The sequence below is a fragment of the Pantherophis guttatus genome, chromosome 1 (genome assembly GCF_059756535.1).
Source record: "Pantherophis guttatus breed Tessera chromosome 1, ASM5975653v1, whole genome shotgun sequence".
Classification (NCBI taxonomy): Eukaryota; Metazoa; Chordata; class Lepidosauria; order Squamata; family Colubridae; genus Pantherophis; species Pantherophis guttatus.
In genome coordinates, this window is record NC_142063.1 from 295,363,682 (window position 1) to 295,386,086 (window position 22,405).

A 22,405-nucleotide genomic window follows, 5' to 3' on the forward strand; every position below is an offset into this window, starting at 1 on the left:
CTATTGGCAAGGGACGTTGTAAAAACTAGTGCGAATAAAAACATAACTAATCTCCTCACATGTAAATCGAGGCAGCTATGCCCCAAGCAAGAATATGTGAGACTGGATTTCCCCGTCCCAATGCAAACTTGGAATTTGCATAAGCTTTTCCTCACAATTCTGGTAAATACAGAGAGTAACAATAAGTGTGCAGAATCTATTCCTCTCTTTCAGGTTCATAATGAAAGAGGGTCATAATGCACATACATTCTGTCACGGTGTAATCAGCGAGCTTCTAGGTGCAACACATTAAAAGCCACGTTTTTTTTAACAGTGACGTTTTCTTGGGACTTTTCGAAACTTCTGCAGTTTTCCGCTGCAGCGGCTTGTCATATTTTGCCAGCGGTCGCCCGCTGGAATAGAAGCTCACAAAGTAAACCAAGAAGCGCCTTCCCCGAGGGCTGCCTTTGCAAGTTTACAATAGCTTAGGGCTACGCGCGCGCGCGCGCAGTCGGGAGCCGACAGCGTCCCCAGTTCCGCTGCGCAGGGCAAGGAGAGGAAGGCGGCTTTGGGTACAACCGCCCATGCTGGGGGGCGGGGCCTCGCTAGAAGCGACTGCCAGGTTTGGATGAGAAGGCAAATGGGCTTGGTCGGGGAGTGAGCGGCGGTGTTGCTTGGACTGGAGCGAGCGGCCGTTGCCCGGCGAGAGCCCCTCCACTCCTCGCTCCCCGGCTCCCGTTCCCCGGCGCGGCCGCCGATGAAGATGGAGCCTTAGCAGCTGGGACCATGTCGGAAGCGACTCGGAGCCTTCTGCTGCGCTGGGGCGCCAGCTTCAGAAAAGGGACCGACTTCGATTCCTGGGGGCAGCTGGTGGAGGCGATCGACGAGTATCAGATGTGAGTGGGGGTGAGCGGGCGGCGGCGGCAGCTTCAAAGGGTCGGGCTGGCTGAAGGGGGAGCTGCTGAAGGCGAAGGCGGGAACGGGGGGAGAACCCCTGGGTGGGGCGAGAAGTTGGGGTTCAGGCACCCGCGGGGCTGGGTGCGGGTGGCGGGTCTGGGCGGAGCCCCGAAGGGGTGACCTGGAGGGCAGGCAGGCGCTACAAAGCCTCTGGGTGGGGCGAAGGGCAGCTGCAGGCGGCCGGGGGCGAAGGGCTGCTCCAGGAAGACCGCAAAGGGGAGAGGGGGGGGGTTGTGCGAGGGTCCCTCTGGTCGTAAATACTTCGCGCTGGAAGGCTTTTGTCTGGCGCGAAGGGTCTATGGACGAAGGAAGAGGAGGCTCTGCGTCGAGGCTACAGATTTGGGGAAGGGTCGCTTCCATCACTGCCCCATGGCTGCCTCTACACACAAGATGCAGAGGGGAGGATGCTGAGGCTCTTGCTGCCGATCTGCATCTATTGCTGCTTTGAAATGTAATGGGTTTTTTTTTTAAAGATAAACGCCAACAAAATAATTCTGCTAATGTTGTTATGAGGCTTCCCCAGGCTCTGAACGTGATTTTTTTTTTAGGTTGGCCAGCTTTGGGATATCTGACGGAAGTTTCGGCCTTGGAAGCCACCTGTTGTTTCTAGATCCTTAATCTGAACCTTGGGATTCTTTCAGGGTCATCTCTAGCAGTACCAGATGTATAATGTTAGTACAAGTGTGGGGGGGGAGAGAGAGAGATTCTGTGGATTAATTGCTTCTGTTTCTACGATTTAAAATTGGGTATTTGGTAGCTCTAGTCCCATTCCTAACAACTGATAATAAACCTATGTTTCCATATAGTATTTGGCTAATTTTTATTGAACTGCCACATGAGGATATTTTGTAACATTAATAGCTTGTTAGGAAGCAATTAATCTATTGTCTATTGGCAAATGTTGCTTTTGAAAACTCCCATGGTTTCAGAAGCCTCGTGATTGGAGAAGGAATCTAGCTGAAAGAACTTGGCTCTTGGGAGGAAATTAATATATCTTTGGCTTCTGACCATTATATATCATATTGAATAGTTGATAACCATTAACTCTTTTGCTTTCAGAATGTTTTATTCCCAACACGAAAATGTCCCACCCTAAATGGCAGTTAAGGAGCACTTGTATACTATTTTTTGTTTGCTGGAGCTATTCCAAGACCTCCAAGACTAACATATGTTATGCTACAACATCAATGTACTTACTTCTGACAAGACTAGAGCGTAGCGAGTGCGCTTATAGTCCTGTTAGCTCAGAGTTGTAAAATTATATTGCATGTGTCTAATAAAAGATCATACATTTATATTTAACTTTTATAGATTAACAATAACCCGAGCAATTAGGAAACAAAAAAAAATCATTTGTTGCTTTAATTAAACTGTAGAAAGATTAAGTTGGGAGGGAAGTTACTGAATGCTTAAATATTTATAGCATTTCCCTTGCCCATCCAGTTGGAATGTGCAACATTGTGAAGTCTTGATCTATAATTGTATGCATTTCTAAGAGCTTTACTGGATCAAGGCCTAAGCTTCTATAGTGTCATAATATGGCTAATCAGCCAGTTGGTAATGTCTCTTTTCTACTGCTGATCTCTAACTGGAATTTAAAGCATTTTGATTTTGGTGGTACTATGGCTGCATCAACTAGTAGACATTGAAAGCTATATCTCTGAATTTATCCAATCCCTTTTAAACTGCCTGTAACTGCTGGTCATTATCACATCTGATATTTTGCATCTGTATGATATTTAGATTTAAAGCATGGTTCCCATTACATTTTCTTAAACTATATTGCCTAATCAATGAGTGACACTATTGTTTTATAAAGATCACATTTTAATTTGCATGCTATTTCTGAAAACAGATGGCAACTAAGTAGTTTTCAATATAAAAATAGAAGCAATATAATAGAGGTATATGACCATAATAGAGCCCCAAATTTCTAAGTTCTAAGAGCCCAAAAGTTGCTAAGTGAGACATTTGTTAAGTGAATTTTGCCCCATTTTACGACATTTCTTGCCACATTTGTTAAGTGAATCACTGCAATTAAATTAGTAACACGGTTGTAAATTGAATCTGATTTCCCCATTGACTTTGCTCATCAGGAGGTTGCAAAAGGTGATCACATGATCCTGGAACACTGCAGTCATAAATATGAGTCAGTTGCCAAGCATCTAAATTTTGATGACATGACCATGGGGATGCCGCAGTGGTCATAAGTGTGAGAAATGTTCATAAATCACTTTTTTCAGTGCCATTGTAACTTTGAAAGTCACTAAATGAACTGTTGTAAGTCAAGGACTACCTGTAGCAGTTAGCACATTAGTAACAATATAATATTTCTGTGATGATGTATGTATTTAATGTCATTTAATATAGATTTAATATAAAAATGTCATGGTTTTTCCTTGCAAAATTGCAAATTATTCATAATTCCCAGACAGTCTTGTAATTGTAATGAATGAGCAAGTATCATTTAACTGTTTTTTTTCCTTAAACCTCAACATTTTCTTAAATGAGAAAAAAAGACTGGTCCAAACAGCAATAAGTAACAATTCTCCTTATTATTAAAGGTTGTGAAAGCCTAGTTTTTGATGCTAGGACCCTCAACAGTAGTTCCCCATTAGTAACTTAAATGTGAGCATAAGATAATTTTCCTCTGAAATTCATGCAGAAATATTTTCAAAACTAGTTTTAGTCGATATGAATTACACATTTGTGAAACAAAAGTGAAATTTGGAAATGGTAAGTTTGAAGTAACTCTAGCCAGTTCCAAGAAATACCGGGTAGTGCAATCATATGGGCAAGATTTGGAGTTTAAGCTAGATCCAAGTTGTACTTTTGCAGTTTGATTCATTGTATGGCCTTGCACAAATTGCCATCTTTCAGCATCAATTTCCCATCTTAAAAAAAGATTAGTGATTTGCCTCAAGGTTTGCTAACGAAGTAGAGTGCCGGTAGGAAGGGGGACTTTTTTAGTGGAAAAAATTATAACATTTTTAGGAAAAGTGATGAAAAAATGGGTCACAGTGCTTCAGATTTGATTCCATAATGCCTTTGGAATGTTTATGGAGTATGAATGTAGCATCTTCCTGTAGTTCTTTAAAGTAGGTGCATCATTTTCTATGATTATGTAGCAGGTGCAGAGGATAACTACAGAACCCCAAGACATCCCTACTATAAAGTGTTGCAGACTGGCATTATGCTTATACTCTAAGCACGTTTCTGAATTGTTTCCAAATACTGTATAATTGACTTATGATTGAAATATATATAAAACATATTTGTATTAACTTTTCCCTTAAAATTTTGACTACAACATTCTATGATATTAAAATATTACAACACGTGAATATTGTCAATCTACATACAACTCAAAATCTTTTCTATTAAGCTAGAGAGAGTTTTCTGTATAAGAAAGTTGAAAATAGTTTCTGAAAAAAATAATCTTTGCTTTCTATACATTTTTTTTTCATGACAGCTCATGGAGAAAATGTCTAAATTCAAATGATTAAGAACTCTTTTGGATTGATTCTTTTTTCCCTGTATTATGCAGCTATTAGGAACTAAAAGATATCTGTATCTTGGCTGCCATAGCTTGCTGTTTATTTTTTAAAACTTTTTGGTATAACTCTAAATAATATGCAAATAAAATTAAGGCACTTTTACATTACATAGCACTGCATTTTATATCTTTATAGGATACTTTTTCTAACTACTCAGAAATGGATCCCATTGAAATTAATAGTGGGCTTTTAATTGCATCTAAAAGCAATAAAATATGCTTGGAATAAAATATGCTTGTAAACCACTTAGGCCGTGAAGCGGTATATGATAAAAGAATATGTGTGGATGTCATCTGCTCTATGGAAATATCTCTATTAAAATGTATTATGGAAGGAGAACATTTTTTTCTCTCAAAATTATAAATTTTCTCCAGTTGTTCATTTTTATGTTCAAAATTAAGTGATCTCTAACTAGCATTGTTACTTTAAAGATGGTGCCTGTTCTTGAAGTTGAGATGGACACTTCCATGGAAAAATAGAAGCCACTGGATCCATCGTCATTGGTTTCAAACCTTTAGTCCAGCTGCGAATGTAAACCACTCGTATAGATAACTCTTATGTTTGCCTATTCTGTACTTTGCCAACTTCCTCAAACTTGTTAAGATTTTATATTCATATTGCATTTTCTATGTTATCATTGAGAGAAAAGTATTTCTTATTAAAAATCTATTTGGGGGGGGGGAATTCTGTTTTTGCTTCTAAGTTTATCCGAAAGCAACCTATAAAATTGTTATCTCTATTTCTAGTACTGTCTACTAATAAATAGAGATCATTTCCTCAAGTAGTTTGCCTCTTTTAGTATTCTGAGCTTGTTGGTACATTGAAAGCATATTCTGTTCGTCATTTATTGTAAGCTACCTAGAGTGATGTATGATGCCTAGGTAGCAGACAATTATTTGTTATAATTGTAAAATATGTCATTGTTATAGGTCTTCTTGATCTATTTCTTTAGTATTAATCCTACCAGTTAAGTTACCCTTCTTGCTGTACATGAAGTTTAGAAAGAATATTATGATAAAATTTAGGAATTCCCTGTGGTCAACATTGAACACTCTAGCAGTAGTTTTTCAAATCTCTGTCTTTAGAGAAGTCTTTATCAGCTTTTCTGTTATGCCAGCCATTTGTGTTATAGAGGAGTATAGAAGATGTAAGGCAATAATGTTGTTTGGCCAAAACATTGTATGCTTTATTATTATTCTGCATGTAGGAAACTCATCTTGGTAAATTTCAATAATGGTGGATGGCTCTCTTTCATGGAAGATTGCCTTTATTGCTGTTCTGTTTCGACAGTCTTACGTTTTTTAAGGAACCAGAAATACATGTAGAAAATCATTACCTTTGGGATGTACTGTAACTGTTGGAGGTCTCGTTACTGTTAAGGTGTTAAGGTCATTGAACATACAAGCAAGTGAATATTTGTCTGGTTATTTTGTGTGTGTGTGTGTGTGTGTGTAAGGTCAGGTCAGTCTTGACTCCTGTTGACTGCCTGGATTAGTTGTTGCAGTTTTTGTGGAAAGATTTTTCAGAAGTAGCTTGCTTTTGCCTACTTCCTAGCTATGAGAGACTGACCAGCCTAAAGTCATGCAGCTGATTTTATGCCTCATGGTCATCTGGTTTCTAGTCTGGTATCTTAACCACTACAGCAGAGTGGTTCTTTGTGGTTAGCTAATGGATATCAATCTTTGCTTTTTCCAGTCTTTAAAATTTGGAGAGATGAAGCTTATTCCAGGAGGCAAGCAAATAGAGAATCCTTCAGTGATGCGTCAAAACAAATGGCAATAGGGAAATAAAGTGGTGAAAAGGGGAAAGTGCGCTAAAAACCCACAGAATAGATTGAATTCTTGCTTGTATAGTTCTTGAAAAAAGCACAAAGCTCTAGATTACCTTAAAATGTTTATGCCAAATGTGTATTTAAAAGCAAGTTTTGTTGAAATCAATGGGATGCACTGCTTCACTATTTGCACTAAGAGAGATCAGCTGGAAAGCCAAATATAAAAGGATATATATGATGTGTGTTGCTCTTACATGGGTCTCTAAGGAAAAAATAATTTCAGCTGATCTATCAGTTTTGCAGCAAATATATTTTTATATATTAAACACTATTAAGCTTCAGGTGAGGGAATGAGGTTATGTTTGTTTTACTGTTTTGATGAATCTCAAACAACCCAGTCTAAGCATGTTAAAAATTAGGTTTGAAAGATCACATGTAGTCATGTCACTGGTTGCTTCATATTCCTGTTACCCAGTACAGGTATCTGAATAAAATTGTAACACTCCCAGTTTGAAAGAGGGAGAGATTTTTGGATAATGCAAGTTGTTAATATTGGGAGTAAATGACTTGGAATCTCTAGAAGTATAGATGTTTATTTCCTTGTCCAGATGTATTTCTTACATCTCTGTATAAAGCAAACTAAGATCAGCATCTAGGACCAGCATTGCCTGTTACATGCAAGAATACTGTAATCAAGTTACAAATGTATTGTACAGTATTATTTGTTCACTTTGGCAGCAATATCACATATATCATTTCTACAAATCAAAATTGCATAGATTTGGGGGAAGCAGTTTCTAGATAAAATAATTAAAGCGTTATAGTTGATTTGATCATCCATCTGCAGAAAATTTCCCTTTTTAAATGTATGGGATGGATTTAAATTTATAGAAGATGTGCTGCTGTCTGATACAGATTTACAAAGATAGTAGATACTATAAATATGCTGGTGTTTTGTTTTGTTTTTTGCTTGTTTTGAGAGAATTGGAAAAGATGTGGAAAATTTGGATTGCAATAGGCTGCAATAGTTTCTTATTTACTTTTACTTTGGGATAAGGGCAAGGGAGGCAAGGTTGCCAGAATAGTTTCCCTCATAGTCAATATGAATGAATATGCTCCATTCTCCATGCATAAAAAAGGACTATTACAGGGGTGTTAAACTCACGTCATGGCAGCATCATGAGACGTATTGGGACCTTTTTCCCCTTTGCTAAACCAGGTGTGGGCGTGGCCAAAGTGTGACACATCTGGCCCACAGACCAGGAGTTTGACAGCCCTGGACTAAATATTAAAAGTCTTGTAGAAAATAAATAAGTTGGTTTATATGTCTTCTTTATTTTATGGGCTTCTTGGGATCAGAAGATACATTCTGCCTATAATTTGCTTAATGTACTATTCAATTTATATCTCATGAGTACTTTTATAATTAGAGACTCCTTAAAGCCCTTAAATTATTTGTTTTCTTTACCTCTCTCCAGATTAGCAAGACATCTACAGAAAGAGGCAGTGTCTCAACCCAACAATTCAGAATTCACAGAAGATCAAAAGGTACATAATGGTGTATGTTCATTTCATGGTGAATCTATTTTTAGAAGGAATGTTTAATTTGTTTCTTGCAGTCATTTATATAATTTGCTTGTGTCGGCTATAGTTTACAAGTGCTGGGCTTGTGTAGCACTTATCTGTATACACCAAATTCAGAGAATGGACTTAATACTTCAGTTCTTTAAAGATATAAAATAGCTTGCAAAGGAACAATACCTATTTTATTGCATTCATATGTAATATAAATTATCTAAAAAGTAATCATAATAGAGTACACATTTTTATCTTATTAAACATTGTGTTACTTTTTCCTGTATGTTAGTTATACATGCCTCCACTACACTAGGTAATACATTAGCATAGTTAAATAAAATGTGACTATGTGAAAAAAAGAGATTATAGTGCAGACAATTGTATTCTGAAATACCTGTTTTATATTAACTTTACAAAGAGATATGTATCACTTTTGCTGGATTATTACACTTTTTAAAGAAGAGCAATCTGGTTTCTTGTCCTGAAATGCTGAAAGTCAAATATTTCAGAGGACAGGTTACCAAAAACACATTGCTTCTTCTCCACAGGTTTCTTCCATCAGGAATTCAACAGTCCAGCTTTTTTCTCAGAACCATCTTTCTTTCATGCACAGACTGCCACTTCTTGCTACGCTATTCCTCTTATGTTAGTCTGTTAGGGAATAAAGAAACAGTTAAAATGCTGCCTCTTCAATTGTGGTTGAGCTTTGCCATTAATAAGATGGCTCTGATGGTGGGATTTTATTCATATTGTTATGCCTATACTTCGTGCTATGAGCTCCTGCCCCACCTAAATCTAAACTTGTGAATTTGGAGGCTTTGAGGACACTTTTGAATGGAAAGCTGCAACTGGAAGGTGGACAATTTTTTTCTCCTCTCCTTCCCCCCTTTCCCCCCCAGTAACATGGATGGAAAGGGCCTTTTACTTATTCTCAGGCTTTGTTGGATCTCTGCCATTAAGTAATGAATCCTTTGTGTAAAAAATATATGATGAGATATGGGAAGAGGATTTCCCTACCTTGCCAAAGTACATCCTACAAAGGCATGGATTTGTTCCTTTTTTAGGGGAGATGGGAGTTGTTTTACAGAATAGTTGAATGCATTTATGTGTTAATGTTGAGATGTAATCTCTGATGTATATGTTAGGCTGACCAGGAAATTCTCGTTATTCTTTAGAGTAGTAAAACTTCTGGCATTTGGATGAATTAATTATGGCTTCTTTCTTTCTTTCTTCCTTCCTTCCTTCCTTCCTTCCTTCCTTCCTTCCTTCCTTCCTTCCCTCCCTCCCTCCCTCCCTCCCTCCCTCCCTCCTTCCTTCCTTCCTTCCTTCCTTCCTTCCTTCCTTCCTTCCTTCCCATGGTAAATTTTGACATCTTGTATTTTTGGCACCTGAAAAAAAGATGTTTTCATTTTTTGGCCATGTAAAATCATAAAAGTTCAGTTACATAGAAAATATTTTTATTTTAGAAGGTTGTTCTTAAAAACTGATTTAAGTTTCTGAAAATATAGCATTTCATTAGAGCTATAAAATTCTGCATGAAATCTGAAATGTGTGTCCTTGTTTGGTGGTAGCTGACAAATCTAGTGATCAAGGAATTTTTAAGGTTTTTTAGAAAAATATAAAGTGGGTATAAAGATTCACTTTGTTAATTTAATGTGTTTAATAAGGTATTTTCATTAGTAAACAGTGAAGTGCCTTGTTGGGGATAGGATAATTTAGAAAAACATTACTGTAGCTGAGGCTAGCTGTAGTGTTTTAGTTTTTTTAATATTTGTGTTGGGTGCGGTTCCTGAGAAACAGTTGTGAATAATATTTTTTGGTATCTTGCCACAATTCAGAAGAGGCTTTTACTTTAAAAAATTATCTCTAAAACTTTCAAGAAAATCTGTACAGAATACTTTCATTCTTCAACTCTCAAGTGCCTTTTAATATATCCTAAAACTTTCTGGTTCATAACAAAGAAGTTGCCAAATGCAAGGAGCAATTTTTTTTTTTAACGGCAAAAATACAATCTCTTAAGCATACTTGCTAAACTGAAAAAGGAAAGTAGGCTGAAAGCTCAATTACCTTTGCTTTATTGTAAGGGATAAGTGGGTGAGAATGTGATAGAGGAAAATAGTATCTTCATCCTTACTGTACAAAGTTTCTGCTTTCATATATATAGATTCACAGTAATGTATGAAAATGTATGTCTTCATAATGGAGTCTGCTAACTGTATGGCATTCTGTTTCCAGACCTTTTATATCACAGTGCTGAAGTTACATTAAAAAATGAACTTATTTGTGCCTGGGAACACAGGAAACTTGAATGTGACAAGCAGTTTTTGGGTGCAGTTTTGATTTGTGTGTTGGCTGCCTGTAGAAGCTATGTCAAGGACTTGGTTTTCTTTTTTCTGTTCTACTATTGGGTTGCTGCTCCCTCAGCCATATATCCTTAACAGTTATTTTTGTTTACGTTTCATATAAAAATATTAATACAACAGCGTCAAATTAATCTGTCTTTCCTGTGTTGCAGAAAACGTTAGCTAAGATTGCAACATGCTTGGAACTCAGAAGTGCAGCTTTGCAGGTATAATTCTGGTTTCACCTATGATTTCTGATTTCTTTATGGGTTTCATTAAATATTAAAAGCTTAAAGAACACCTTTTGGAAAGATCTGACTCAGAGGCATGTATTCTGCTCATCTTTCTGTTATGTGTGATTTATTACAGTGTCTGGGTCTAAGACAATAGAAAAATTAAGCAATGGCTTATAATATGAATCTTAAAAAAGAATTTGACTTTGGAACAATATAAAATTCTTTATACTGATAGTATTAAAAACCAGTATAAAAATGTTTATACTGGTTTCTCTAATCTTTCCGTTAAAGCAACTTGAAAGTTATAATACTGTAGTTATCTTCTCCCTATCTTCCACTAAACTATGTAATATTCACAAAAATACTATTGCCACTTGCATCCACCAAAGAAAAATGTTTCCTGTTAGCAAAGAGGTATTTTGAAGCTGGTCAAGAATGAGTATGAAATCTGGCTTTATTGTTCCTTTTATTCATTATTTATTTATTGCAGCATTAACAATATATACCACTATATTCCAATACAACTCCAGAAAGGTAGAACCAGAGCAGTGTTTTGCAATCACTTCGCTCCTTTCCTAATGAATGATTCCAGTTAGTGGGAAGGGGAGGAGAGGAGTCTGTGGCTACTCTCTAGGGGTCACTTTCCTCCCCCTTCTGCCAGCCTCTTTCCTTCCGTTTAACATTTATAAGTTATCGTTATATATCAACTGATGGTCTGGGATCCAGCATCATCAATGGACTAAAGATAATTCAGCTTTACATCATTACCCCAGGTCAGGCTGGTAATAAAGTACAATCCTCCTGAGATTCTGGATGGGAAAGAAGAGACTTAAACAGAATTACTGTTTGTCCATCAAAGCGCTCGGTCTGCTCCAGTGGTACCTCTAAATGGGTCCTCCTGGACTTGTGGTTTTTGCTGGAATAGCAGGTAGAAGTTGTAGTCAGGGAAGTCTTTGCCTAGCTTTGGCTGTAGTACCAGTTGTAGCCCTATCTGGGATAGGAGAACATTACTACAGTGACCTGTCCACTTGACACCACCTGTTTAAAATACTGCTATGTGCTCTATGTGACACTGTCTTTAAAGACCACTTGGAAGCGGTAGTTGGTTGAAAATGAGGCAATCTGTGACTTTCCCAGGGGGAGCACATTATACTAGTGCTATGGGCCTCTGATATGGCACCAGGTTATCAGCAGAACCACATTCTTCCATTGCATTTGATCTACTTGAAAAAAGCTGCTAATGATTCCCCATTTTAGGGCAGCGAAGGGAACTGAGGTTTGGAGGCACCGGTCTTTTGGAATGGCCTCCTAGTTCAAACCAAGTTCATGCTGAGGGTCATGGTGTCACCTTGATTAGGTTAATAGGCGCTCTGTGTGTGTGTGAGTGTGATGTTTTATACTCAATAAGATTATGAATTTTTTAATTATTTATGGTTGCATATTTTTGTAGACTACAAAACTGCCACTATTTAATTGTTGTAACTCACTACAAATAGCAATGAATAATAATTGCAGATGTTAAATGCTGTTTTTCTTGTAGTCTACACAGTCCGAGGAAGAATTTAAGCTGGAGGATCTGAAGAAACTAGAACCAAGTAAGTATTTCCCTTTTTTTAATTAAAAAAGTATTAAAGAAATGCCTCCACCAGAAAAATGGATTTCACAAATCTGTGTAACTTCAGGTTTTATGCAACAGTGCCTTTTCCTTGCAAATAATTACAGGAAACTTAATTTATATAGTATCTTTTTTATATTAGTAAAGTCTTAAAGGTTCCTGTGCCTACTCCATTTTATCCTGGGAAGGAGTCTTTGGAATATAGTCTTTCCCAGTAGCTTCTGTGATAATTACTGAGTTTTTTAGTAAAAGAGTTTGGAACGTTGCTACCAGAATGATAGTTCTCACTTATATCAAGTACATTTGTATGTCTCTGTGTATATATAATGCTAAAGTCATAGCAATAGTACATATGTGTGGAAAAATAAATTATGTTTCTAAGCTATTGGCAAAATAAATGCCATGCCTTTTGCTTTTCCAGTTGAAACAACCTCTGCCAACAGAGGGAAAATAGATATTCTCAAATGGCTGATAATTAAACAACTGATAGTATTTCCTATATCTGCCAATAAAACTCAGTCAACGATCCCCCAAGCAATTTGTAGCAATCCTTTTGCCAATTAATCCATTCTCTGAATTTCGTACTTACATATGAACTAATTTGTTCCTGCATAATATCGGTCACAGATATTGCCTAAGTTAAATTTACCCTTTCAAGACAGACATCTTTGTCTTCTAAAGATAAATCAAATTCTAATAATGTTTTTCTCTCCAAAATCATGTTTACTTAATAGCAGTAGCATTTAGATTTATATTCCGCTTCACAGTGCTTTACATCCCCCTCTAAGCTGTTTACTGGGTCAGCATATTGCCCTCAATAATCTGGGTTCTCATTTTACCAACCTTGGAAGGATAGAAGGCTGAGTCAACCTTGAACCGGTGAAAATCGAACTGTTGGCAGTTGGCAGAATTAGCTTGCAATACTGCATTCTAATCCCTGTACCAGTATGGCTCATATAGAAGTCTCATATTTAACATTTGCTAATTTAAGTAATCTTAATAATGTATGGAAAATACAATAAGGACTTTCTGCTTTCTTACTGTGCCTATAAGGACTAAGCCCTACTCTTTTTATATAATTATATAGAATTTTAATTGTAATTATTACTGTCTTTTCTTACAGTCTTAAAGAGTATTCTTACCTATAATAAAGAATTTCCCTTTGATGTTCAGCCTGTTCCACCAAGGTATGGAAAAATTACATGCAGAAAGAACCTATGTCGGAAATTGCAAAATTTTCATATGTCAAAGGGTCAATAGATTTTACCAATTACTGGATTCTATAGCTCTATATTGGTGTATTTCAAGTTTTATTTATACCTTTTGTAAAAGAAGTTAGAAATCATTTCATTTTTATCCTATTTTTCTATAGCTTGTTTTCTGCACTCCTATTCTCTGTCTTTCTCTTTAGTGTTTCTCTCTGTCTATCCTTCTTTCTGACTAATTATGATTGTTAGTTTTTGTCTTCATGTTCTATAAAAATGTAACAAAGTTATATTAAAAAAATGCAAAATATAGGTCTGCAGAATGTAGCAGTTTTGAAATTCAATTCTAATCTTCTGATACTTGAATGGAGGCCATAAATATACTGTAGGTAGTCCTCGACTTATAGCCATGATTGACCCCCAAATTTTTGTTGCTAAGTGTTAAGTGAATTTTGCCCCATTTTATAACCTTTCTTGCTACGGTTGTTGAATGAATCACTGCAAATGTTAAATTAGTTATATAGTTAAGTGAATCTGACACCCCCATTGACTTTGCTTGTCAGAAGGTCGCAAAAGGTGATCACATGACTTCAGGACACTGCAATCATCATAAATATGAACCAATTGCCCAGCATCTGAATTTTGATAACAAGATTATGGGGATGCTACAATGGTCGTAAGTGTGAAAAAGGCTGATAAGTCACTTTTAAAGTGCTGTTGTAACTTTGAACGGTCACTAAATGAACTGCTGTAAATTGAGGACTACCTGTATTCCCAGTATTATATTCTGATATAGTGGCAATTCCTATCCAACTCAGTTTTCAGTTGCAGTATGATGTTTCCCTTTTTTAAAAGAAAAATATTAGCACCTGGTGAAGAGGAAGATTTAGAATTTGAAGAAGATGAAGAGGAAGGTGGAGCTGGAGCAGGATCTCCAGATGCATTTCCTGCCAGAGTCCCAGGTAAGAGGCCAAAGTGAATAAAATTATAATTATCCAGAAGGGGAAAAAATGAGAATGTTAGAATTACAGTTAGAAACAGAGAATGCAAGGACTGGAAGGGGCCTTGAAGGTAATCTAATCCAGTCACTGACCAGTGCAGGAATTCATACTTACAGCCATCTAGCCACCACTACCTCCTATTGTTAGATTTGTTGTTGTTGTTGTTGTTGTCCAGTTAAAATCTATTTCTTGTACTTTAAATCCATTGTTTCTAGTTTTGTGTTCTGGAACAGTTTTGTCCCATCTTCTGCTGATATTTGAAGATAGCTGTCAAATCTCTGTAAAGTTTTCTGTTTCCAGGTTAAACATACCCAGCACCTTCAAATGTTCCTCATAGGTTTTTCTTTTCCAGGCCTCTTTTCTCCAACCTTATGCAAGAGTTATTGGGGGGGGTGGGGGATCTGCAATTGGATGTTTGTTTGCTAAACCTCTTTCTGAATAAAGAGCATCTCAGCATGCCCCTGCTAGAATGCCTGTGTGCCAAGATTTTATGAAATGCCATTATTTCTGAACTAAAAACTGTTGTCCCTTATCATCTGGAGGTAAGGTGAAGGACAGAGAGCAAAGCAGAAACATGGAGTTTTCTTAGAAAAGCCTGCCCAATATCAAGCAAGCTTGCTTTGTGAAAATCTATACTAATTTTGTCAGCTCTCAAATTCAGATAGGATTTGAAATTTATCATTTTATCAAGGCATAATCCCTATGGAAATTGGTGCTTCATATTTATTTATGTATTAGCCAGTGGTTAAATAAGTTTATTGATTATAGATCTTTACTAAGCAGAAAAAATGACAGGGTATGATTTAAGCATGGCTAGTGTGCAAACCCAGGAAAGGCATGGCTTCCCTGAGAGGTACTGAGAGGTGCAGTGAATGCACCCTACACTCACTCCAAGCTAGTTTTTCCTTTTTTGGATCCTAATTTCTGATAATTTGGCTTAAGTGCCAAATTGATTGCACAAAAGTTAATCAGGGCTACAGGCTAGCATGGATAAGGCAAAAAAGCACGAATGTTTTTTTTTTTTAAAGAGAGGGGCTCTATGTTGGTGAATATTACCTTTCTTCTACAATTCCCCCCCACACCCGAAAATATACCCCATGCAACAATCGTGGTTTAAAAGTAGCCCCAGTTGTATATTTATAAAAGCTCTGAAAGGAAAACCTGTTATTTGCAATTAGTTGCTGATTAAAAATATGTGCCTCTTGAGGCTTGAAGTAAAAGCCTGATGTGGCCAGGAACTGTGTGATATTTTTTTTAGTCATACTTAGCCACTAGCTGGAGTTTTCAAACTTGATTTAAAAACTTGGGGGGGGGGGTGAAAACACTAAAATTGACCAATTTTGCACAGCAGTAAATGGTTTTTAGGAAGTGTCTGAAATAAGTGACATAGTTCAATCGGACAGTAGCCTTATGCCAGTGAAACAGCACTTGTTGAAGTCAATACCCATTGCAATTTGCTTTGTACTAACCAAATGTATTCTAGGGGACTTAAGATCTTTAAGATCTTATGAAGCTAAAAAAGGAAGAGTTGATAAACTTTATACTGGTTCTGTTGAAAGTCCATGTATATAATATTAGATTTAGCACAATAATCCCTTTCATTACAGTATATGATCATCACTGTTTTCTACAGTATGTTCATTGCCATGTCTGAAATAGATAAACTTCCAACACGAGCTTCAGTTCCAAGAAATTCTGTTTTGGGGATATATTCATGTATTCCACAAGTAGACTTTTCCCATGAACCCGCACGCATCATTCAGTTCTCCAGATAAGAATAATTGGGTACAATCCTGACATATGTATGCCGATTAAAGTGAATAAATAGAATTTTGTAATAGTTGAAATACCATGGTGCTGAGATGATGCCATTTAAAAATGAACTTTGAGATAGCTTACACATTATGGTACTAGTTTTAGGAGACTGTTTTCCTGACATTGTAACTTCCATTGTATGTACTTCATTGTACAATTTGTTTCTTTTCACGGATCCCATATTGTATTATTTTGCTGCCTAATCATTCATGGTCTTGTCTTATCTTCTACTTGCATGGCTCCATTGTGTAACCATGTGCTACATCATTCATCTAATCCAGGAGCCAATGAAGGTATGATGATGTTCTAATGTTAATAGTTGTTGTTTATTAAAATAATCACATTGCTGTTGTTTTATAGTTTAGCATTGTAAATGTGAAAACTCTTTTATACTAAAATCTACCATCTGGCTCTTTCCCCAAAAAATAAATGGTAGATGATGAATGTCTATTCTATAGGCACAGAATCAAATTGTACAAATTTCTGAATTGCTTTTGACATGGAGAAAATCCATCTTTTAAAAAATCAGTTGGCATGTGTGGAGATTGTAGAAAGTTTTTTCTATCAGAAATGCAAGCTTACTTTAATACACTATAAAAGTTCATGCATCAAGAGTGAGCAATAATGTTTTGGGCTTTTGTTCCCAGTGTCATCCATCGTAGCCAATGGCTTATAGAATTTATCATCTAGAAGATTAGTTTTGGCATTTATGTCATGTTCCAGCAGTGGTGCTACTAAAGAACCTGGGTTTCACCATAAAACAAAAAAAATCAAATGTCCCTTTCAATAAAGAAGATTGCATGGTATCAGAATTTCCTGTGTTTATTGTTTACAGTAAACTTTAAACATAGTAAGTTTCAATGTCCTTCACCCATGTCTCACCTCTGAATATATGTATCATAAGTTAAAAACCACAAATCTAAAATATCTGGAAGGTAATTACATTGCCTGTCTCTGGATTGTGAGGTGCTACAGACGTTGACTCTGACAATAATTCTGCATTTGGCTTTGACTCTTCCCCAAATTGGTATTTAGCAAGTGGTTTTAGTCTATATTCGAAAAGAAAAGCTTTATGTCTACTCTTGGCTCTCTCCCAGCTGTTAACTACTTAACTACTTGTCTTGTCATGATGCATATGTTTCTGTGTTTATTTGCTCAGGCAATTCAGGTGACAAATTATTTGCGCAGAGAATTGAATAGATAATAGTTCCTTGACTCTTCTTGTTCAACTATGAAAAGGATCCTACTTTTCCAAGATGCTGTAATTTACAATCAGATCATATGAATAAATTATGCCAGAGATTGTGTCTTATGATGTTATTATCAGATATCCGTTTGTTGACAGGATTAATAACGAGAGAATGAAAGTATTAAAAATGCTGAATAACTTTATTATTTTGGTCTATTTTTCCCTTAGGTACTTTATTACCCAGATTACCATCTGAACCCGGGATGACATTACTAACTATCAAAATAGAAAAAATTGGTCTTAAAGATGCTGGGCAGTGCATTGATCCCTATATCACAGTTAGTGTGAAAGGTAGGTATATTTTTCTTAATTGATTTGGCTAGGCATATAATTTTGGTCCTTTTTATCCAGTATTAGCTAGAACTGAATTGGCAAAATATTCCACTATGTAATCAGCATTTAGAATTTAAAATATTGACATTTGTCATACTGGATTTCTTTCCCCCATGGAAACTCTTCAACATGCTGTCTTTCTAGAACTGCCTTGTCTTGACTCCTTGCAAGATTTAACATGTGAAAACTCCTGTAAGTCACTTTTGATTTAGCATACAGAGTTCTTGAAATTTAATCTTCCACTTACATATCAGCTAATTTAAGACAATTTTTTATAGATTAACCTCTCCTGAATAGTGAAAGGGTATAGTTAGTTCTCAATCTATTACCATTAAGTTAGTGTCCATTGCTTGTTACAATGATCCTGAATGAATGTTGGTTATGGTGAGTTCTTAGAGTTTTGGCTGTCCCAGCACAGCCTCAGTCACATGATCATGGTCTGGATGCTTGACAACCCATTTGCATTCATGATCAGTTGCCAAGCACTATGCAACCATGTGATCACCATTTGCAATGCTACCTACTGGCTTCCCCAGAAAGTCAGAGGGGAAGCTGGCAGGGAAAATCACAAATTTCTGGGTAATAGTATCCCACCTACGCACTCTCACCTAGCCCTCCTGTGCATCTTCTCCCAACCACTCTGCACACACTGCACTCATGGCAGAACCCACACATCCTTTCCAACCATGTAGCACCTCTTGCACACCCTCCCCAATCTGTGCCTCTCGTGCACTCAACTTGCACCAAACCTCTTCTACACTTCTGCCATGTCTCACGCATACCATCCCCCATGTCTGCATTGCAGCTCTATTGCATTCCATAGCAGCTTCCTCAACTTGTGTGGCACCTCTCACAACACCCTTGCACCCTCCCTGATCTGGGCATCACCTCCCACACACCTCATTCACCCTTCTCAGTAGCGCCTCACTCCCTTCTCCACTTGGCAGCATCCACTTATTTGTCTGCCAGGCTTGTACCCTTTCCTGCCTGATTTTGGTTGTGGAAAGCTGGGAGGAAGGTGCCTCACCTAATGACCATGGGATTTAGTTAAGAATGGCATCTGGGACTTCAGGGATTGCCCTTATTAAGCAATGCCATTGTACTTTACAACCACATTGCTTAATGTTGGAAATTCCATCCCAATTGCCGTTAGAAGTCAAAGACTACCTGTATTAAAAGATTTGCATCACTTTTTTCAAAAAACCTTTGTTAAGAAATTGCTTTTTGGCCACATTGATTCGAATTGGAAATTCTAGTCCCAATTGACATTGCAGGTGAGGACTATTCATATTAAATGGTTTCCATCCGCTATTTTTTCAAGGAGCCTTGGTTAAAAGTTGGGTTTGTCCCAAGTCTACTTCATTTCTGTTCACTAAATGTTCCTCTAGCCTGCACACATGATCAAGTCTGTATTGTAAATACCAAATACTTCATTACTTTGGAAAGCATGTGTTACCTTTCTCAGAGAATGTGCACTGGGAAGGCCAAATAGGCAATGTTACTTTACCATAGCGACACCACAATATTGTTTACTCATGATCACTACCATGTTCTTGGAAGTGACATTCCTGTAAAGACTCTTGTGTAAATATATTGTTTGAACTGTTTACAAAAAGAAGCAATCTTTGTAACACTTAGACTGTTAGATCATGAATGTAATGACCCTGGGAAGTACTCCTTGTTCAATATACCAAATGTCACAACAATTTTTCCCCTGTTTAATGCTTAAATTTTATTCTCGGGACAGATCTCAATGGGATAGATCTTACACCTGTACAGGACACCCCTGTTGCTTCAAGGAAGGAGGACACTTACATTCATTTTAATGTGGACATTGAAATTCAGAAACATGTTGAAAAATTAACAAAAGGTTTGTTGCATGAAGATTTGAAAATCATGTTGAACTGTGATCAATAGGACAAAGCAATAACTTGGAGAGAAGACAGTTGTGCTATCCCCAGAAAAATGTGGTTACCTTGGTGCCTTAACCAAACTACTCAAAACTTTTTAAAGATGTTATTTGTGATTTCGGATGGGGGTAGATCAAAAGACAGTGGCTTCAAAGTTCTTAGGTTGATTCTTTGCAGAGGTTCAGAATCTTCAATGAGGATCATTTTTCCTCAAGGCAGTTCTAACAATATTGTATTAACTATGCTAATCTATAAAGAAGTACAGTGATGTAATTTGAAGAATGTTTTAGATTTTTTTTCTCCTACCTTTCAGGTGCAGCTATTTTCTTTGAATTTAAACACTATAAACCCAAGAAAAGGTTCACCAGCACAAAGTGCTTTGCCTTTATGGAGATGGATGAAATTAAAGCTGGACCAATCGTTATAGAACTGTAAGTAAGCATGTGCATGAAACACAACAGACAATGTATTCCAGAACATCTGCTAAATTCTTTCAGATCAGTCATGGTTGGTCAGAAACAAAACTTGAAATGTTTTGGTCCCAGGTTTTGGTGCAAATCAAATTAGGGGTAATTTTAATATAGCAAGTATGACAGAATCAGTATGCATCACCTTTTCTGATCATCAGTGATGCATGTGTTCATCCACCTGCCTACTATCTTCTCAGTATCTCCTCTCCCCACTCTAGCTACTGCTACGTCCCATTGGCAAGAAAATCCCTTACATACTGTTGTGTTTTCCCCAGAGCTGTGTATTTCAATCCATATTCAGAACAAAACATTTCTGCTTTATTCCGTGTACAGCCAAAATTTGAGTTTTAGTTGAGGTATGGACTGCCCAAAAATAAAAATTGCATGCATATCTCTAAATGTAAGTAAAATTTTGCATAAAGCAAGCATCCATATTTGCTCTTATACAAATGACATATGGTTAAAAGTTATCCTTGGAAAGTAGTGTACTTCATTAACTTTTTTCCTGAATATGAAGAGAAATGCTAAGCTTCCATAATGCTTGATTTGTATATTATTTTATGATAGCTGAGCAATATCTTAGCTTTGAACCCAAATAAAAGTTTAAAGATCTGAAGAAGAGTTTTTTTCCCCCCTCCAAAATGTAATATTCAGAATAGATATTAGATTGTGTTTGTGATTCTGAAACCATTTTAACTGCTTTGGCTTAATTTAGAAGAAAATTGATAGACAGAAAAGTGAAAGAATGATTATCTGAATAATTAGTATAGAACAAATTTTGAGACAGTTTTATACCAGACAAGTGCCATTGAATTTAAATGGGACAATTATTGTGGAGGTACAAATTAGGATTAAGAGTTGTATTCATTTTACCTAGCTGCTCAGATTATACAAAATCCTTTTAAGTAAGAAAAGAATAATCGGGGGTAGGTTCCTAAACAGCATTAAGATTAATTCCGATATTTACTATTTTTATCATTATAGGTACAAAAAACCCACTGATTTCAAGAGGAAGAAACTTCAGTTGTTGACCAAGAAGCCATTTTATCTTCATCTTCATCAAACACTGCACAAAGAGTGACTTTTGTGAACTGAACCACTTGCCACAAAATCATAGTAGCTGCATATGTAGCACTTGTCTTTCAGGAGGAAGGAAGAATTGGATGCATTTACCTTGTGGTCACAAATGACCATCAATGCTGCACAGCAGTGGATCAGCAACCATGCTCTGCATCCAAGCCCAGTTTCTTTGGAATGTATATTTTTTATCTCAGATGTTCCAAAGTGTGTTGCAAGTTTTTCATAAGTTGGCCGGTTATTAAGTTCAGTTCTGTAACTTGATTTCTACAGTTATATCAGAACCCTTAATTAAAGCAGTTGAGGAATTCTCACCTGCCAAACCTAATACAGCAATAAAGATATGCCAGTATCAAAAAACATTTAATTTTCTACTGTATTTTGTTTGTATCATTTTCCTAAGTTCATTACATTTATAACGTATTATTACCATTCGAGTTTAATTATATAAAATGTCAAAAAGACACTTCCACACACACACACTCCCACATGTTGCATCCATTTTTTTTTTTAAAAAAAAACTTGTTTTTCTCAAGATTTAGGACTGGAATTACCAGTCATAAAATTATGCTTGTTCTGAAAGTTAGTAAACTCAATACAGTTAGTCTTCATCTTACAACAGCAATTGGGCCCAGAATTGCCATTGCTAAATGATTCAGTCACATAGTTGTGCAAGTCACATTACCACTTTGCTTAACAATGGCAATCCAAGTTGTCCTGGTTATTGTCATTAAGGGGGGACCTCAGGTGACCTTGACTTCCAACTTCCTGCCAGCTTTCCCATTGACTTTGCTTTTGGGAAGCCAGCAAAGAACATCGGAAATTATGACATGTGACCATAGCTCACGGTAACATCATAATCATGAGCCAGGAACCTGGATCACAATCATGTGACCATGGGGACAATGTAATGGCCACAACTCCAAGGGCCCATAATATAGTAAGTACCATTCATTCATTCAGTTCTATCATAATTTTGAACAGTAGCTGGATGAATGGTCATAACCCAAGGGCTACCTGTATACTTGTTCCAGATAATTTCAACTGCTGTAGAGTTTTACTATTGGGAATAGTCTAAAACTAATAGTTTAATTTTTTAAAGAAAAACTGGATGATTATAAAAGAAAAGAATCCATCCTAAATTGCTCTAAGAAAAAAAAGCTGAACTGTGCTTCAAGTTTCTAAGTTTATACTGCCTTATGTGCATAGAAATGCTATCTACATGAAGGGGATGTACAAATGTCATGAATTATGCATATTATTTCTGGATATTAATATCTAACAAATACGTTTTAAACAAGGCTGCATCT

General features: G+C 36.7%; 1 protein-coding gene across 2 annotated transcripts; it reads left to right on the forward strand.

Annotated features, from left to right (window-relative positions):
- The first annotated feature begins 259 nt into the window (after nt 1-259).
- AIDA (axin interactor, dorsalization associated) lies at nt 260-21,455 on the forward strand. Of its 2 annotated transcripts, XM_034427880.3 has the most exons (12): nt 260-875; nt 7,743-7,812; nt 10,358-10,411; nt 11,961-12,015; nt 13,159-13,222; nt 14,096-14,202; nt 16,338-16,349; nt 17,474-17,596; nt 17,783-17,830; nt 19,386-19,508; nt 19,862-19,979; nt 21,003-21,455. In XM_034427880.3, the coding sequence occupies exons 1-12, from the start codon at nt 766-768 to the stop codon at nt 21,097-21,099; spliced, it is 981 nt and encodes a 326-aa protein (XP_034283771.1). In that variant the 5' UTR covers nt 260-765; the 3' UTR covers nt 21,100-21,455. The 2 variants fall into 2 exon arrangements, with proteins under 2 accessions (XP_034283771.1, XP_034283772.1); XM_034427881.3 differs by lacking the exon at nt 17,783-17,830.
- The last annotated feature ends 950 nt before the right edge of the window (nt 21,456-22,405 follow it).

What these genes read in the sequence shown, in the direction of transcription:
- AIDA (XM_034427880.3), top strand. Translation starts at nt 766, where the DNA reads ATGTCGGAAGCGACTCGGAGCCTTCTGCTGCGCTGGGGCGCCAGCTTC. An exon ending in AATTCACAGAAGATCAAAAG is followed by an intron (nt 7,813 to 10,357) that starts GTACATAATGGT and finishes CCTGTGTTGCAG; the next exon opens with AAAACGTTAGCTAAGATTGC. An exon ending in TGTTGAAAAATTAACAAAAG is followed by an intron (nt 19,509 to 19,861) that starts GTTTGTTGCATG and finishes CCTACCTTTCAG; the next exon opens with GTGCAGCTATTTTCTTTGAA.